Genomic DNA, 19,699 nt, shown 5'->3' on the forward strand with positions numbered 1-19,699 from the left:
TAGTTGTCCAATTAATTTCTTTCTATTTTTAGTATAGACAGGGTCTCGCTCTTGCTCAGGCTGGTTTCGAACTCCTGAGCTCAAATAATCCGCCCGCCTCGGCCTCCCAGAGAGCTAGGATTACAGGCGTGAGCCACCGCGCCCGGCCTTCATCTTCACATTTTTGCTCTAAATTCTGTCTCATCTGTTTCCAAAACTTAGCTTTTTCCGTTCAGTTTTGAACTTTTAAGTCTGTGCATCACAAGCTAAAAGGCAGTGCTTTTCCACTGCTGTGTCCTTATTAAAAGTCATTCATGCACGACAACTTAATGGCAGGAGCAGAGCATCTGGTTAGGTTTAATCTCAAACCCCCACATCCATGTAACCACTAGAAAAGGCAAAGGAGGGGGTGACCTGCTGTTTAGACCAACCACCTCCCACGAGGGCTTGGCCAACGGGACCCACAGATCTGCTACAGGTCTGTAAAGAAACCAGGCAGACAAAAACTGCAGTGCAAGGAGTGAGGACCACGTGCTCAGTGAAGGCTGCCAGCCAAGGTCTTATCCCCACAAAAGCTGTGCTGGTAGATGGCATTACCATTTACAGATGGCAACACTGATAGCGATTAACTGACTGTACGTGGTCACAAAGCTGATAAATGGCAGCCAAGTGTCCTACCCAAGTCCATCTGATCCTAGGCATTGTCCAAGGTAACACAATGCAGATGCTCTTATATGATTACCACAAACACCATGAAGTTGGGCAACAGGTAGTTAGAAATAACATGTACAACTACGCAATTGTTTTCTCTAAAAAAGAAAATTTCATTTAACTGATTTTTTTTTTAAACTATCCACTCAAAAAGCAACCATCCCTCAGGGAATGGGGAGAAAGTGACTGGTAAGAAGCATAAGGGAACTTGCTGGGGGTGACGGAATCCACCCGCATCTTGTGGAGTGTGGGTTCCTGGGTGTACGCAGGTGTCAAAAGTGATCACGCTGTACATTTAAGATCTCTGTATTTCACTACATAAAAACTATATATCACCTGAGAAAAACAAATCTTTGTGTATACAAATATGTACCTATAGCTATACAGGGACATAGATACAGACATGAGATATATATTTATTATTTGCAGTATAAACCTGATTAACCAATTATTTGGAATCCCAGTCTCAACTAAAATCAATTATTTAGTATCTATCAGAGAAAGCAAAAGAGAGCTTTAGTTCCAAACTCTCCAAATAATAAAGTGGGGAACGATCTTGACAAATCTTTCAGTTAATTCTACGTTCAGGTAGCCATTCAACAAATAAGATGTTACAACATTGAATGACCAATTTTGTTTTGATCATTCTTAAGAGAATTCCAAATTAAAAAAAAAAAAAGATCTTTCAAGGAATGTTGCCTAAAGTGTAAAGTCAATCCTGATCTAAAAACTCAAGGTCCCAAATGAGTAAGTTCCACAATGCAACTTGTTTTCCGACACCTAAGTGAGCTGTGTGTCAAACCAAATAAACCCCAGTGCCTACTAAGATGTCTCCACTATTAATTATCTTTTTAATTGCTACAAGAACACAATACGTTTACTGGAAAAAGAGCTGGTGAGAAGCAAAATACAAAAAGTAGGGTTGCAGGTATTATTCTGCCAGTCATCAAATTTGCTATCAGTCAAAAAGCTATTTAAAAAAAAAGGTCAAACAAAAATATTTCAGTAGTTTCTCCAAATATCAAATATCTGAGCTTATCTTTCTTAAATATCAGTACTCTATGTCTTACATAGAAGGCAGGTGCCGGGGTAGGAAATAATCAAAATTCGGTATTTTCTATCAGATACGAGAACTACAATTTCTATGCTAGTGAGAAACGGTCACCATTACTCCACTCGACAAGGATGGAAAAAATATAACCTCTTTCTTCTTCCTCAAAGAGCAACCACAGGCCCAGGACACACCTTGAGCTTATCCAGAAGCTCATGTCCTTGAGAAGACTTACTTTTTCCAGGTTTGCTAAAAAGAAATATCTTTAGCCCTGTCAAGCAAGCAGTAAGCTCCTTGATTGTACCTTAAAGGGAATGAGTGTTTCGGCTCATTTGCATTTTAAAGGGTACTCTTTCATGATCTTTCACACTTGTAATAGATGTCTAAACCGTTAAATTACTATTTCTTTTCTTAGCCTGAAAGTTGATGCAGACTAAGAGCGTGGCCTCTCCCATTGTTCTCCATCCTAAGTCGGTCCCTGAACAATACTGACAGCTGCTATCAAACCAGGCTGCATTTACTCTGCGAGCAGCTGCTGCTTGTAGGAACAGACAGTCTCCCGGTACCACCTCCCCTCTGGGAAGACAGGTTGACACACTGCATGTTCAATGAAGGGGTGCAAAGGTCCACTGAACTGTCAACCCAATTTTATGCTACTTCGATTTTCCAGGACGCACACAATTCCTTTCGAGCAAAAATCAAGCATATGCCAGACCATGAAACTTATGGTGCGGGATAACTATTGATCACTACAGACTTGAAAAGAGCCTTCTGACATAAATTAATATACTGATCCAAAAATTACAATGATAAGCACTGCACGTGCCAGTATGGTGAAGACATGCAACGGTAAGTCGCGCGTTGGGCCCAGTTCACCAATCTGGGTGACTGTTGCTGCGCTCTCCATAGCTAATCTGCCTTCATAATCTCAACAGCATTTTTCCTGGACTAAAGCCATTCATAAAATTAGAGATTCATCTGCCCTTCTAAAACAACCGCTATTTTTATTTTCTGATTTAGCTTAAAACGGATATTACTTAGAAACATCTGGTTAATACAATTTCCTCCTTTCTGAAGTGTGGGTCCAGAGAAGATTGACAAGGGCTAGGCAGTGCCTTAGAGAATTTAAACGTGAGCGCTTTACCATCAAGAAATTATATGGAAAAATTTAGAGCCTATCAGAAAACAAACATGTTCCACAAAGTTTAACTGGGTACTTGAGAACTGCTTTGCATATGTTTTCTTTTAATCAAAACAGGCTTTTCCATCCTCACTCATTTGGGTGAAAAAATTCTGTGCTGGAGCTACAAGTACAATTCACTATTAGTCTTTGCTAATCAAACACGGTACATGTGAAAGTACCAGTGAATATTTGATTTGATCTCTGAAATAAAGCAATTCATTACACAAGAAAAAGGTACAGAAGGCAGCAGACAAATGCAGATGTAATTGTGTTTTTTGTTGAATGTGATTAGAGAGCCCACTAAGTAACAGTCAAAAATGTGATACTGAAGGGGGAGAAAGGCAGTGCCTGGACCTGGGGGGGGAGGAGGAGGGAGAATTGTTTATGCAGAGCTAAGCTGTCAAGTGTAATAAAGCAGCTTGAATAAAATTTAAGCTGAAAATCCACTGAAGCTCCCCATTTCAGGGAGGAAAAAGCTATTAAAAGGAAATGAAGGTCACCCTCCCAGTTTATTTCACCTAATTGACTGCCAATAGCTTAGCACAGACAACCCAACTGCAGATCTGCAATTGAGAAACTGATGAAAGGAGAGTTTTCAAGCTGAGGCTCATTCTTTAATCCTCCTTGGCTCTTATGTTTTTCCTCCATCTCCAGTTGGGATGTAATTTTAAGCCCTGATGGATTAACTGGTTCCATTGTCTGTGGCCGTCATTGGACTATGGCACTCTTAATCCGTACAGCAGCATGTCTAATTATCATTACAAAGTGTCTGAGGGAACTATAAAGACCAGCAGGGCATCTTCTCACAAGCAATTAACATAAATTGATAAATGAGTGATCTGAATCTGCTCAAGGCACTCACGTATGAATAAAATCAGAAAGGATGGTCCCTTGTTTCAGCTACTTTTTTCACTTGGTCTGGAAGGGGCAGAACACATGAGAACCATCCCGGGTGCTGCAGTGGTGGGGGTGGGGGGATGAACTCACGCAGGGGGTGGAATGCACAGTTCACCGGGTCCCCTAATGCAGAGCAAATGACTTGTGATTGATAACCAGTCACCAGCACGGAGCACTGACTGAACTCAACAGAGGAGAGCAAGAGCCCCGGTGAAAGGCTAGAGAGCACCAGGGCACACAATTAACACTTCTTCCTCAGCAAGAGAGAGCTCTTTTCATTGGTGTGCCACTGAAAAATTCATGAAAGAGGCACAAGAAAGAGGAAGAGCAAACAGTTACATAGGTTCGAATACCCTAGAAAGCAAAAGGCAAAAGCAAAGATCGCTAAGTGAAATGATAATTCAGAGACCTGTCTTGACCTCACTGTGATCTAACGTTATAAGACAGAGGTAAGGAAAGTATTTAAAACTCTAAAGCTTTTACTTGACTAATGGAGCAAGGGTGGTTTAGGTGACACAGGAAAAACTACATTTATTTTCCCATTTAAAAGTAGATTTAGGGCGAGGCACACTGGCATGCACCTGTAGTCTCAGCTACTCAGGAGGGCTGGGGCAGGAGGATCCCTTGAGCCCAGCAGTTGAAGGCCAATCTGGGCAACATGGTGAGACCACATCTCTTTAAAAAAAAAATTTTTTTAATCAACCAGTTAAAAGTGTATTTATTTTTCTTCCCCTCCTAAAATGTTTCCTCTTTCAACTTTCTTATGCTAAGCCCTCTTCCTCTACACAACTCAGCACATCCCGACCCCTCCACCCTTATCAAATAGGTCAACATTAACCTACACAAAATTATATATGTGTATATATATATATATTAAGCCATCAAATTAATAAGAAATGAAAGCTGGTTATACACACTGTAGGAGGTAGACCTGGTAGGCCACGTACCCCGATGATGGCATTCAACTCTGCCATGGTCACCTGTTTGGCACGTTCGACAGCCTGGGCCACTTGTTGTTGATGCTTTGAAAATAAGGAGAAGAAAAGGTGTTAGCAACAGCTGAGAACTTCGTTGTACATTCTAACAACATCGCAAAGACAAATGCAAAGCAGGCTGAAGTACAAGGGTTTAAATACGTAGTTTCTCAATCTCACGTTATTTCACAGAACACCAGGAGAAGGGAAACAGTGGTGCTACCCTGTCTTCCTGAACAACACCAGTCACTACTTAACTTGGGACAATAATGGCTCAGAATAATAGAAAGCCAAAAGGGACATCAAGAATAATAACCTGGGGCCTTACGAAATAAACAGAATGGGACTTGGAAGATCACTCTGGTTTGCAGAAGGGGTTTGCAATGGTAACTTTGGGCAGAAGTTTACAGCAATTTTAAAGCACCCATTTCAATACTTGAAATTTAGACATTAAATCTGCAATCACTTCTCTGATCAACAAATCTTCAGCCACAAGCAGTTTCCTGAAACTCTTGAGAACTCCTCTCGTTCTTTTAACCTTTTGATTTTTTTTTTTTTTTTTTTTACTCTCCACAGGGGAAAGGAAGGACCCCACCCTCAGTTCAAAAGATGGAAACTCACCCTGTACACCTCCCAAGTCCACCCACAAACAGAAACAAAGCCACAGGTTTACTTTGGGAGGCATGAGAGTGGAGCACAGAGACCTGGATCACTGAAGTCTAATAAACAACTAGATTCAAAAGGCCAACAAATCTATATCATAACATCAGACAAAAGTCACGCTGGAAGAGGCTGCTACAACAGCAGAGATGGTGACCGTCCAGCACGGAGCAACAAATGCGGACCAGAACAGACACCCAGCGTTCTGACTCCCTGTTCAATAAGCTTTCACCTGCCTCAAGACACATTCCCACTGTGCACACTCACTATACATTATAGCATTTATTAGCTTGTATCCAAAAGGAAGGTAAACCTTTCAAGGCAAAACTAAAATATAAGTCTTAAGTCAATTTCATATAAAGCGCTTTTCCCCCACAAAGTATTAAGGTTAAACCTCTATGACTTTGTAACTAAATATAATGGTTTACATATGCACCTGACTCGGTTAACATAATGTGAATTCTTATTTTGGATCATTATCATCTACCCCCTCCATGGACAGCATTAAGTCAACCGAATTGATATACAAGGACAAAAGAAAGAACTGCTTCCATGGTAAAGTCAACCCCGACAGAACCATTTTTAAAAGTCAGTACAAGAATAGCTCTCTACTTAAAAGATAGAAAAGACACCTGAATCATCAGTAGCTATCAAGCTGATACTACTCAAAGCAAGCGAAAGCTTTATGTTTGATAGTCGTTTTGCAGTTTTCCACAGAAAAAAATTAATTTGGGAGGTGAGCTATCGTCGCCACTTCTACAGTGCGCCCTCAGATGTGTTGGATAGATAGCAGGGGGTGTACACACTTCAGCTGTAACAGATGTTCTTCACACTTGTTCCTTGTGATAAAATTAACATCTTAAAACTAGCTAATTTGCAAACAGAGAAGCAACATAATTGCACTTTAACAGCTGAACAGTTTTACTTACTTCCTGAGACAGAAATGGGATGACTTGTGCACAAATCGTATTCAATCTCTTGGCGATTTCAGTCTATAAAGACAAAGCCACACAAATGTTTAGAATACTTCACAATCAGTTCAGAAAGGTAAAACTTCATGCCTCCAACACCGTAGTCCTCCTCTACCTACTCTGGAAGGCATACAATCGTTTCCCCAGGTTATGTTACTAATATTTATCTTGAGATAAACAGTAGATATCAACCCCACTTGCAAAGTCAGGCACAACTGCATGGTTTATTGCTCACTTAATAACAGATAATGAGTAGTTTAATGGAGTTGGAAAATCTGTGTGGTATAAAGCTATATGATCATTTAATTTGGTGACTGTTAGATTTTTTCCAATGATGGCACATCTATGTGGTTAAAGCAAGTTCATTCAAACCGGAATCAGAAGCCACTGGAGCCACACAGCAGTGTCAAAGCAGCCCAGCTTCCAAAGATGAGGCCTAAGCTGACAGGGCAGAAGAAAGGGACCCACTGACCTCCTTCCCACTTCTGCACAACTGAAATGGGATTTTAATGTTAGTAGCCTTCATTAAGTCTCAAAATTTCAAATAAACGAACAAAACATTACTAAAAATACTTGAGTCTAGAGTGATGGTCAAATCCCAATATCTGGAAATTTTACCACAATTCAGCATCAAATGCAAAGACCCCACTGACAGGGCCCACGGGTCGGCTGAACACAACAACAGGCGTCTTCACACAGTGTCACAAGCTGTTTTAAAGAAAGCAGGAAAAACTTCTTGTTCGGCTCCACATGCACAGCAGTTGCTCTGCTACAAGAGACAAACTAGCAAGAGAGGGAACAGAGGGTTCTCTGCTCCCAGCCTAGAGGAGGATCCACCTGGCCACCTCCAACATCTGGTAAAGCAGCTCTGCTTTCCTCCAACTCTGAAGAACCAGTTCTGTTTTTTTTTTAAAAGGAAAAAAAAAAAGTAATCTGTAAAGAGGCCTAGCATTGACCTTATTTATTTCATCATGTTCTGCCAATGCTTACTGAATGCCACCTCTACTACTGAATTGGGCAATGAAAATGATCACGAGGAGAAGAAAATTAAAAAGAATGCAGTCCATGCCCTTGAGAAATGGAGAGTGGAATAGGCATGATAAACTAGAAACCCCAGGAACTTTACAATCAAGGATATAAAAAATAACCTCCTTTTGTCCTCTAAGATGACTCCAGTTAACTAAGCAGGAAAGTCTTGGTTTTACGGGCTGGACGTAGGCCAGCCTAACCTAATTCTCCCTGACCACCAATGAGACAGAGTTACATACCATGCCACGGAAAACATGTACCAGAAGAAGGGGAGATGACCGATACGGAGAGCAAACCCATGCATGACCTTGCTTTAGCCAATGAGGCAAACAGATAGATGCAAAATGGATGCAGCTGTACCAGGTACCAAAACAGAGCTGGGTCGGCCCTACCCAGTTCATTTGTTCACAGCCACCCACTCACGCTAACTCGAGATCATGCCTCTCCTGGAAAGCACAAGCGTCTTTTGCAACAGGGGTCTGCACTGTGTACCAGGGTGCATGTAAAGCAGGGATGCCTTTCGTGGACTCCTGTGTAGGTCCCTGCTCCCTACCCACTGCCTACCATACATTCCAACAGCATGCTATATTTTCCTCTGCTCCAAAAGTCACACTTAAGGTTTTCCAATTTTAAAAATCATATATGCTCGCACTGAGCATACACACATACACAGATGTATATAGACAGACAAATAGAAAATAATGTTAACCCCAAGTCCGTCGCCCAAGGATAAGCCTGGGTAACACTGGTGATTCTGGGACACCACCATTCCCGGATCTCACTATACGTGCAGAAAGCCAGCAACAGAGAGACACGCTTCAATACCCAAGGGTCCTATCATATACACTGCCTTTCCATAATTTTTTTTTCCACTCAAAAAATGTGTCATGGACACCCTCCCAGTCAATAAATATCTATATTAGTAACTACAGCAACATATTCTACCGTATAGGCAAATAGATGTTTAAGCACCCCTGGCATCAGTCGATATTTAGGTTTCATCTAATTTTCCTCAATTACAAACTCTGTGTCAAATAACTCTCCACACAGATCTCTAAAACGAATCCCTAATCCCTAAAAGTGAAACTGCTGGGTCAGTGTGTGCATATTTTAAATTGTAATGCAGGACGCCCAAGTGCCCAGCAGGAAAGCTGCACCAATTCACTGTTGCCAGTCTAGGAGGGCCTGCTCTCCCAGCCAGTGTCAATATCGGGTTTTGTCGACTTTTTTTTTTTTAATTTTCATCCATCTAATAGATTAAAAAATGATCTCATTTTTATTTGCACTCCTTGGATTCTTCCTGAAGTTAAATATTTTTTCACATATTTATTGGTCCACTATATTTTTCCTTTCTCCACTTTTTCATTGATGTTTCATTGTTGTTGTCTGTTGGTAGTAGTTCTTTACATAAGACAATTATTAACTCTTTATCACAGTTTGCCCAGCCTAGCTTGCCACTTGTCTTCCAACCTTGCTTAGCGCGGATTTCTTGCTGTATAAAACTGATTAAGTTTTTATCTGGTCAAAAAAAAAGAATTTTCTTCCTATGCTCCTGGCCTTTGGGTAAGGATTAGAACACACCAAGATTATAAAACCCATGCTTAATTTTCTTCTAGTGGTGCTGTGGTTATACTTTCTAATACTTAATTACTTGATCTAGCTGGAATTCATTTAAGAAAATATCCTCATCTTTAATAACAACAACTCTATTATTACACAGAATGGCATCAAGGTAAAATCGAGCATGGTCAGAGAACAGTTAAGACCCGGTCTCAACGGAAAGAGCTTGTTTGTAAACCTTTAATAACATTAAATTATCAAAAAAAGAGTACAGATGAAAGCAAAGACGATACAGTAATCCCTTTGTATCTATGGGAGACTGGCTCCAGAAACCCCCAAGGATATAAAAATCTACAGATGCTCAAGCTTCTTATGTAAAATGGCATAGTATTTGCGTATAACTTACATGCATCTTCTTGTATATTTTAAATTATCTCTAGATTACTTATAATATCTTATAATATGATGTAAATGCTATGTAAACAGTTGTCATATTGGTACTATTTCGGGAATAATGACAAGAAAAAAGTCTATGTTCAGTATTTTTGATCCGTGGTTGGCTGGCTCCACAGGTGCAGAACCCATGGATACGGAGGGCCGACTGTACCGTGTAAGTTGGGTTAGACTAAGACTGAAACAGGAGGAAGAAAGGTTAGAGCTCAAAGCTCATACTGATAAAGAAGCATCAAAAGCCATATCATATGTTCTAGAAATTCTAAATACAGGGTCTGGAGAAGAAACAGAAATTGGAGCAATCCTCCCTCTGCCAGGTCTCTAAACTCTAACCTTGAACAATACCCTGAGAAGTGGGCTTGATTTTTGAACCAGAAAATATAAATTCAAGTCTCACCTCTTCTACTTACAAGCTGGTTTAACCTGGACAAGGCCCTGAAATTCTCTGAGCTGCACGACGTCCACAAGAACAACCTATCACCTGGCAGCGTGAGGACGCAGAGTTCACCCGACAGTGCTTTGTGGATTCTAAAGCATCACCACCTCCTTCCCAGGAGGACTTCGTGAACATTTTCCCTGTCACCTAAAATAGTATAAATGGCAGCAGCATGAAAACTGGCAATAACTTTTAGTACTATCTCTTGCTTCAACACAAGGGTATTCTGGTAAGATTCTTAATGTAGCACCAATTAACAAACAGTAGTGTCTTCACCCAGGTTCTATTCCTGATCAGAGACCGCTGGTCGGTTAACCTGGATATTGGATGCCACCACCTTCCACCTCTTCTGAAGGCTAGATGACTGCAGTGAAAACACCATGAGCTCACTGTATCTTCCACCTAGAAATCATTTTCCTGCCCGAAGATGAAGGCATATTTGGTACCTGCTAAATAATTTATAAATAAACTTTCCCTGTGCCTGGATTTTTGGCAGTGTATAAAGAACAATAAATCAGCATATTCAAGAGCTATCCCCAAACCAAATCTGCACAGAAGCCTCCACCCAGAAATTTAAGCAGCTGGATGAAGGGCCTAGAAACACCAAGCCTGACTCCTTAGACAGCCACCACTCCCTAAGGCAGAAGGAAGAAGTCCAAATGACCTGTCTAGAACAATCTTTTATTCTCCTGATCCATTCCAACTTCCCTCACTGATTTGGATATGGTAATAGTTGGCCTTTATAATCCAAAAATTTGGGTAAACTAGTACTAGGTGTCCTAAGTCATTTCAACTGCTGCGTCCCAGGTCTCTTATCTGAGTAACAGAAACACCACCAATCTAGAGTTTCATCAAAATCAAGTAAGTTGGTATGTAAGCGAAAGGAACATATTGCAAAATGCTACACAAATATAAGTGATCTTCCCAATCCTTCAAGGCCTACCTGAAATCCACTTACAAGCTGTCTTTCCCTGTCGAACACCAATAAACACACTCTTCTCTAGGCCCTTCGAGATCCTCCAGTGCACTCACTGTCATTTGGTAAACTAAACTTATATGCTTAAAAATCACATGTCACATAAAGCTTCCATACACTTTCTTGACAGCTGTCTGCACAGTCTTCTCAACACGAGATGAGAAGCACCAGGAGAATAAGACTCCTACTAAATACAGATCCCCACTGAAACTGATCCCAGGATACATATTCAAAATACTTTCAAAGTCATGCTTCACTGAACTAAAACTGAATCTCTATGTACCCCTAAACTGTTACTAAATAGTGCTAGAAAAAGGTCCTGTTGTAATTACAAAACGAAATCATATGTCAGCAGGCATAAGACTTATATACATGTATACTTTAACTGAGCTAAAATATGGCCAAATACCTCAGGGACCAGCAATCAATCAAACCCTGGTGTACCTTGCAGGGCTTTTAAATTCAAGGTATGTTTTTCTGGGCATCTGAACTTGGAGTTTACAGATTTTACGATCCCTAAGCTCGTCTTGCCACCTTTTCATACTCCTCACACCTTGTCTAATTACAATATTGAAGGGCCCACTCCTCAATGCCCACCCGCACACATCCCCACTACACACAAATTAATGCATAATGAGTGTTTGAAGCTCCAAACAGGGAAAGGACTGCTTAAGAGTAATTGCCCATCAGTCTCAAAGCAATCCAATGGCACCTTGCCCAAAGTCAGCTTAGGGAGGGGAAACTCCACCAGCATTAAATTGCAAATTGATGGATCATAAAAAATGGTGCTTATGCTGAAGGCTGGCAAACTGATCTTTTGGTTTCTTTGAACCAAGCGGGAAGCCAAGATAAAAACACAGTGGAGTGTTGGTAAGAAGTGTCTGGCAAGAACATGAAAACAAAGCACACAAAGGAAATAAATAGATCACCTCTAAATCCCTTTCTGACCAGAAGTTTCTGAGTCTGTGAAATGACAACCTTAAATACAGAAAAAAGTTCAACCTCACCAGCAACCAAACAAAATGCAAATTTTGTTGTAAGTAAGGTGGGACATTCAGAACTGGTTAAGGTAGTTAAAAAAAAAAAATTAGTAACATCCAATGATGATGAATCCTCGGGGAAACTGGAACAATCGTACACGACTGATGACAGAGTAAATTGGTACAGTTGTCTTGGAAAGCAACTGGGCAATGTGTTTCAAGAGCATGAAATTATTCAAGCCCTTTGGTAAGGCTTCCCACAGCTAAAAATTTATCCTAAGGAAATAGTTCGAATGAAAAGCATTCCATGCATGAAGCTGTTCACTGCAGCACTGGTTTCAAAGCAAAAGAGAAAAAGCCAGATGATAAAGATGTAACAGCAATTCAACGCATCACAACCATCTGCCCAGTTTTTGAAAAACTTATTGTTTACTCTCCCAATACATCAGTTGTCTAATACTAGGAGAACACTTAAATACACTACACCAGCCCACAGGCATGGTAAGTAACCATTAAAGTCATATTTATGATAATAATGCCAAAATGTCCAACACATTTGCTAGATGAAGTAGGAGGGAAAGAACAAAGAAAGATGTGGTGTTAGTGTGCCTGTGTTTTTTTTTTTAAACATCATGCATGTGGCCAAGCACTATAAGCTGATACCCAAAACAAAAACAGTGATTATGCTGAGACGGTAGGGTTATCGGTGAACTCTTTTCCCTTCCAGTAACCTTATGAACACTGCCCTTGATTTCTTGTTTAAATTTATTATTAAATTGGGAAAAGAGAGAAGAGTGGTCAGGCCCACGATGCCTGCGAACCCAGGATCCATTTGGGTACCCAGCCCTCTTAAAACCTTTACATCACATACGGAGAAGCAGCTGCCTAAAGGAAATGATTTGCCCAAGATCATAAAGCCAGATTAGAATCCACATTCCCTGCCTAGTCCTTTCTCTTGGAAGGAGAAGTAGGGAATTGGGACATACTCAAGACCAGAAACGGAGGTGACAAACTCAGCCCTGATTGCAAAGCAATACAGTTGAGTGGCCATACAGCCCACACAGGACTGCAACAGCCACAGGGCCAAGGCCATGCCATCCTTTAGCCAACAACGGCAGTACAAAAAGTGGCCCTGGTTTGTCAATGACAGGGTCACTGTACCCTTGCTACTCTGGCAGAGCTCTGCACTAAAGAACAGGCATTTGATAAGGGACTTCAATTAGAAATCGCAAACCTTAAACAAACGAGTTGCAGCCAAATTCACTTTAGTGTTCTCCTTTTACAGGCAGAGAATTAAGCGTTAACCCTAACATCAGACCATCTAGCACACTAGTAGAGCAAAATCCATAAAACCACCTCCAGTTTCGGAAGATGACATCTGATAAACCTAAAGAATATTAGAGATGTATATGTATAAAAACTATACCAAAGATGATAAACACCAAACACTGCAAATAATCTTCCAGTACTCCCTTCCCCTTCACAGGAGAAGAAACGTACTTTTCCAGAGGCCTCCTTCAGAATATTTGCAACTCACAGATTCTCTCTCTCTCTCTCATAGCACCTTGCTCACCAATTTGCTTATGAAAAGGTAAATTTATCTTCAATTACAATGTATCAGAGTAGCTTTGGTTTAAAAATCTGATTACGTTGCTAAAACAACTAATCACATTTTGGGGAATCCAAATTAAAATAATATGAGGTATCTTTAAGTTGAGGTGAGAATGGTTAATGAGGTTTTCAGTGGTGCTCAAACTTGAGTGTGCGCTAAGATCACCTAAAGGGCTTGTGAAAACACAGACAGCTGGGCCTCAGCCCCAGAGCTTCCGAAAGAGGAGGTCTAGGCCTAAGAATCTGCATTTCTATCAAGTGCGCAGGTGATCCTGAGGCTCCGCACTTTGAGAACCAGGGCTGCCTATTATCACAGCATCTGCTGCTCAGCACCCGCCAGGCCCTGACGTGCACTCTCTAGTCTTCATGCGGACACCAGGTCCCCTGTGAGAATGAACTAAAAGGTTAAAATAACTTGCCTACGGTCAGAACGAGCTGGTGGAGAAGAGGTCAGGCCTGCCTGTCTCCGAAGCCTTGCAACAACAGGAGGGTCACCTTCTCCACACATTTTTTATAGAACACTGAGGCAAGAACACGAACCAGGGGTGGAGGAACACATTTGTCTCCTGTGGAAAACCTCAAACAATATTCATTTAAATTATTCCACCCATGGCAATGTCATCTCACCCCTTCTTAAAACCTATGATTAAAACAAAACAAAGAGTACCAGATGACAGAAACCCTTTAGAGGCTCAACTAATCTGAACATAAGTCACCAATTACTGGCAGATAATAACTTTTATGTTGCATCTCCCTCTCATTTGGCAGCTCCTGCAGCATTCTAAATCTGAGCTCTTTCCAACTGGGCCCAGACTCTATCCTTTCACTGCTCATCTTTCACACTCACAGCTTCTCTGAAAACAAGGAGGGGTTAAAAGAATGGAAGAAGAAAAAAAAAAAAAAACACGGAAGGCTGCTGCTCAGGCAGAGATAGCAACACTAATTGCTCCCATTCTCTGGCTCCTTGTGAGGCAGATTGCAGAGGCCTGCATCTCCGGAGAAAGCTCTCCTATCTTCCAGGCAGCTCTCAGCAGAGCAACTCAAGTGCCCTTAATTGTTTATGTTCTTAATGCAGAGCCTCTTGAATGCATTCATTTTTAATAGCAGGCTTGAGTGTGGGGCCCATCAAAGAATGACAAAGCAACTCTATTCATTGGTTCTCCTTCCTGCAATGATGGTCTTTTGATTTATTTGCAAATGACAAGCTTGCCAGGCCCCACTTGAGAGCTGCCCTCATTTTTTTTTTTTTTTTAAAGAATTCAGTTGCATTTTCCAAGATGAAGTTGAGTCTACAATGCTGTGTATTTGTGTAAATTTTTCCCCCTTCAGTTCCTTCTAATTAATGACTTAAATGTTTTGACCCAACTGTTGCCAAGCAGAGCATTTGGGCTTTAATTTGTCATTTTGGTAAAGATGCATCTTTGACAAAAGCATCGCAGCTGTTTCAGTTCCTAAATAGCACATTTCCATTATTCAGAAACCCTTGTTATATGGAGTTCAGAAAGGGCCTGTTCACAGGAAATCGTGTTGACTTGTCCCAGGATGGAAAAAGGACAGTTTTGGTGGCCTTAAAGGAAAACGCACTCCGTGAGCCAAAGAAGGTTTTCAAGACAGACTCTGCAGCATGAATCACAGAACATCACCATGAAGTCATCACCTATTGTTCTCTGGTGGAAAGAAAAGCACACCTCTGCCCTGGAACACACCCCAAGCAATCCTACACCTTTAACCCTCTTCACAGATCTTAGTCATTAGGGATCTCATGAGAAATTAGATAATACCATACAATAGCAGGATTAGTGGGAGGAAAAGCAGACTACATTACCATTATCACTGGATGAAGGTTAAAATTACAATTGTGAAACTAAAATATGCCTATGTAAAGACAAAGACTGCACGAAAATCTGCAAAAATCAATTTACCTCTGAATGTCTTCCTTAACACACTGAAATCTTCAGTCAATCCAGATGGAAGGGAAAGGAACTTCCTGCTTCAGGTGACCATGGGCCAGTGATTCCCTAATTTTAAAAGCACGCTACAGCTGAATGACCCACACCATACACGAATTAACAAAAACGGCCGGGCAATTTCTTAGGGAAAGCAGTCACTCCTTGAGGAGATCTAGGCCATCAATGCCACATAACGGCTGCACGTGTGATAAATGCACGTGTTCGTAAGGCCCCAGGGCAAAGCCATCACTGGACCCTCAAACTCAGTGCCGAAATCTCAGTTGGAAAGTCCCAGCCCCTGAGTTGTATCTCTGCTCCCCCCAGGCTGAGCTGTTGGCAAGAGGTGGTCCCCTGGGAAGGAAGAGAAGGTTCCTGCCCCTTCCCAGATAGAACCTGAAATTCTCCTTTCAATCAACAATATATGCCAAGAAACCTGCAAAGCTCCAGAATTTACTTTCAAGTAGTCAGAAGGAGGATTGAAGGGAGGGCCTCTATTTCAAAAAGGGCACTACAGCCTGCCTTAGGACGGTGCACTGTGTATCCTGGAAGCTGGGGGAGGGGCCGGAATCCAAGGCTGGGAGCCACTGAGGCAGTCCACAGTTAACAGTCACAGTTAATAGTCACGAAAAAAATTTGTTTTCTCAAAAGCATCTGAGTCATGATTAAAATGAAATCTGGGATCCTGGCTAAAATTTTCAAAGTATAACCTTTTGGAAAAGCTTATTTTAAGTATTTACAAGGATCCTAGATGACAGACGTCACGGTGTACAGACTCATCGAATATCGACTCTGCTATGCATGTGGAGGCAAACTGGAATAAATACAATTACCTCTTGCCAAAAACAACCCCAATCACTGCATCGTAATACAATCCACAGAGAAATCTAAGCAAGAGAGAAATAATCGCCATTCCTCCAAGATAACAATCAACCTACTTTCTGGAGAAAAAGTGTGTTGTAGGAGAGAGAATCTATTTAGGGTTACAGGGACTGACCAAAAATATACATAATCAAAAGTATGCCACCCGGGCGCAGTGGCACGTGCCTGTAATCTTAGCTACCAGGGAGGCTGAGGCAGGAGGATCACTTGAGCCCAGGAGTTGGAAGCCTGCCTGGGCCATACAGCAAGACCCTATTCTCTTTAAAAAAAAAAAAAAAAAAAAAGTTTGCCAAAGAAAAAACTCTCAGTCCACTTATGCTCAGTCACATCAATTTATAATTTTAAAATTACACAGATTACAATGTTGCCTAAGTATACGTATACTGGAGAAGTGTTAAATAAAATAAGGGGAGAACAAATAAAGGTAATAAAAGAATAATAAACCAGGGGCCACCAGAAGTAACCACTCCTATAATTCACAAGTTATTTTACAAGTGGACAAATCAATTTATGTGCTCGTGTGTGTTTTTAGAAAACATCCTAGATATCTTCCATTAATTATGTGGGTTCCAGGACATGTCAATTCTCGTTTCCCAGAGCACCAGAAACCAAATTTAACCCATGTATTCTGTTACACTGGTCTGCACTTGTGCAGTTCCCACAGGGCTGGGCTGGCTCAATAATGCTGCGCTCCTTCTGGAAGAACAGAATAGACTTCCTGCCATTTGGACTGCGAAACACAGTAATCCACCAGGGAATAAAGGTCAATGTTGCACTTTTGGTCATTACTGAATCATTTGAGATGATCTGTGGTGAGGATGAGAGGAAAATCGAAGGCTGTGAGAACGCTGCAAATGGCTTGACCTCAGACCAATTTTCATCTCCATTTGTCTAATAGACATGTGCATAAAAAGCCCTCCCCTCCTTCTGGGCCATTCGGCTATTTTCAAATCCGTGGCACAAGCCAGAAACCAGTTAAACAATATATTAACAAGGGGAAATAACCTTCTAAGCCTCAGACTAATGCTTATTCAGGTTTTAGGTCATCAGCTGAAGTTTGGAATGCAATTTTCCAGTCTGCACGCAGTTCTGCAAAGGAGAAATTTTAACTAATAGAGAATCATCTGCAGTGTAGGGGCATGTGCCAAAATCTCCTTACTTGTACATGCAAATGTATGCATGCTTACACCTCCACCCCCACCAAAAGACATCCACACACGAGGGAGAACAGCAGTTCCGAAAACTATGTGTTGCTGCTAAATAAATCTTTTTTTTCCGTGTCCAATTAAAGCTGCTTAATCATCATTAAGGCATTTCAATCCTTAAATACAACATATTCTAGGGAACCCAGAGCCTAATCATCATTTAAGCCATGGAATAAATGTTAACATCCCTCGACTTAATACCAATATTCCCCTTTACTGGTTTGGCCGAGCTACTTTTTCCAAGGTAATGTTGTATCATATATAAGTTTAGGCCCCCACAGTATATCAATGTCAAACAACATCGTGTCAAGCTAAGATTCAATTCAGGTAAGTGCCACTGCCAAATTTTCTTGTTCCCAGACGGGCTTTAAGATTATTTTATTGCTTAAAATTTAATTTGTTCCAACTCGTGTCTCCATGACAACGTTGGCTAACCCTGCAAATCATTTGGGTAATTGGATATCTTATCTTTCTATTGCTCTCAAATCGAATGATTCTGCTAGAATTGTAACAGCCAATCAAATTTACAGTCCTCCTGAGTAATAGACTTGGAGAAGTAGCCACATTCATCTCCTCTTTACAGCCATATTAACCAGTATGCGACAAACAGTAGAATCCGGTCTGCAAACTACACCCCAAACTATAAATGGTGTCAATACCAATATTCGGACAGTGCAAAGCCTACTCAAAAGCCCCTTCCCTTTTATGTTGCTTTAATTTGAGAAGCAACAATTGGTATTTGTTCCCCATAAACTTTCAGCAGTTGCAGCACTTTGAGGGAAACGGATAAGAGTAATTCCAGAAGCTAATCAGAAAAATAAATAATAATAATTTTTTAAAAATCATAGTTTTGGGGGAATATTTAGCCTTGTGATAAAATAATGACCAAAACCCTGGCTGCACAAGATTACAGAAATGCACTGACACTGACTTGTCAGGGGCCCTGTAGGTAGGTAAGCCACATTTAATAAATTAGTCAAGAATGAATACAGACTTATCAACTCGCTCGAAAGTCTCTGTACCCTTAGAGAAATCCACATAAACAAAATTTGACACCTCCTTGTACTTCATTTAATTCCCAAACATCACACAGCATCCACGGTAGCCAATTATGAAATACAGATTTCTTATAAGATTCAAATGTCAGCAGTTCTCCCCTTGAGTTAGTGGTATGATTTTGGCCTTTGGTCAGCTAAAAAGTACAGAAGTTGGATACATTTCAGTGGTCCAATTCCAGTCTTCTCAGTAGCTGTGCAAAGACTGGCTCCAAGGGAGCTCACGGCCCAGGCACTGTAAAAGAGCCAGCCGCTTACAAATGGAAAAGGCTCTGGAAGCCAGGCCAGCTGGCAAGCGAGGAGGTTGTCAAGAATCTAGTTGCTTCCCCTACGGATCCTCAGGACGTCAGGGCCACTTCTCAAGCTAAGCAGAAAGAGACGTGGAGCTTCTCAGCACACCCACATCAGATGGCAGCTGAGCTTTTAAGCTAGTCTGAGAGCAGGAACTGGCACGACTTGTCTGAACTGTGCCCTGCTTTATCCCAAATACAAAGACACGCAAGAAGTTTCTACCGCATCGAGCTTGGCAGTAAGAGTCAACAGCCTACATTTCCTGTATGTCCAATCCCAGTGGCTCTGCTTTTCTTCTCCCTCGTAAGATTTGGGCTTTCATTTTGTTTTTCACTTCCTCAAACATATTAGCACGTAAGGAGCAGCTGTGAATGTGACAGTCAACAAAAATCTCTAGCCCGTGGAGTCGATGAAGAAATGTAATACTGCAACTGTTCTACTCAAACTTTTGCATAAACTTTACAAAGGCAAAAAGAAACCCCCCCTCCACATGGGTATGCGTTACCTCATCAAGGTGAGACTTAACTTCATTCCCTAACCAAGCAACAACTTGACCTTGTAATTCCACGTACCCTGCTTATTTAAGATGACAAATCCTCTTCAAATTCAGAGTTGATTTTCCATGTTACATTAAAAAGAAAAAAATCTGAAATGCACCCCCCACCATTATTCTGCCAAAATGCACTTGAACAGAATGCACCAAGTCCTCTTTGTCGTTCATCCATCTCCTTAAAAGAAAAAACTCCACATAACTTTATTCTCGCTGGTAGTTATGTTAATTCCTTAAAGCTGTTGCCTTCCAAGGACACATTTTGCTGTTTGGCCTAAGTAAGGCATTTTGCTTAGATT

The 19,699-nt window shown here is 41.1% G+C and overlaps 1 protein-coding gene across 7 annotated transcripts in view; it reads right to left on the reverse strand.

The window, feature by feature from the left end:
• TLE1 (transducin-like enhancer of split 1 (E(sp1) homolog, Drosophila)) overlaps positions 1-19,699 on the reverse strand; it is an 88,861-nt gene that overhangs the window by 55,499 nt on the left and 13,663 nt on the right. For 4 of the 7 annotated variants that reach the window (XM_012640041.1, XM_012640046.1, XM_012640043.1 and 1 more), the window contains exons 5-6: positions 6,385-6,447; positions 4,739-4,843 (exon numbers count right to left, since the gene is read on the reverse strand). In XM_012640041.1, coding sequence (XP_012495495.1) covers positions 4,739-4,843; positions 6,385-6,447 — 168 coding nt within the window. The remainder of the gene's footprint in view (positions 1-4,738; positions 4,844-6,384; positions 6,448-19,699) is intronic. The other 3 variants (XM_012640044.1, XM_012640045.1, XM_012640047.1) reach the window with 1 other exon arrangement.

This window comes from Propithecus coquereli, unplaced genomic scaffold, assembly GCF_000956105.1.
Source record: "Propithecus coquereli isolate 6110/MARCELLA unplaced genomic scaffold, Pcoq_1.0 Scaffold147, whole genome shotgun sequence".
Classification (NCBI taxonomy): Eukaryota; Metazoa; Chordata; class Mammalia; order Primates; family Indriidae; genus Propithecus; species Propithecus coquereli.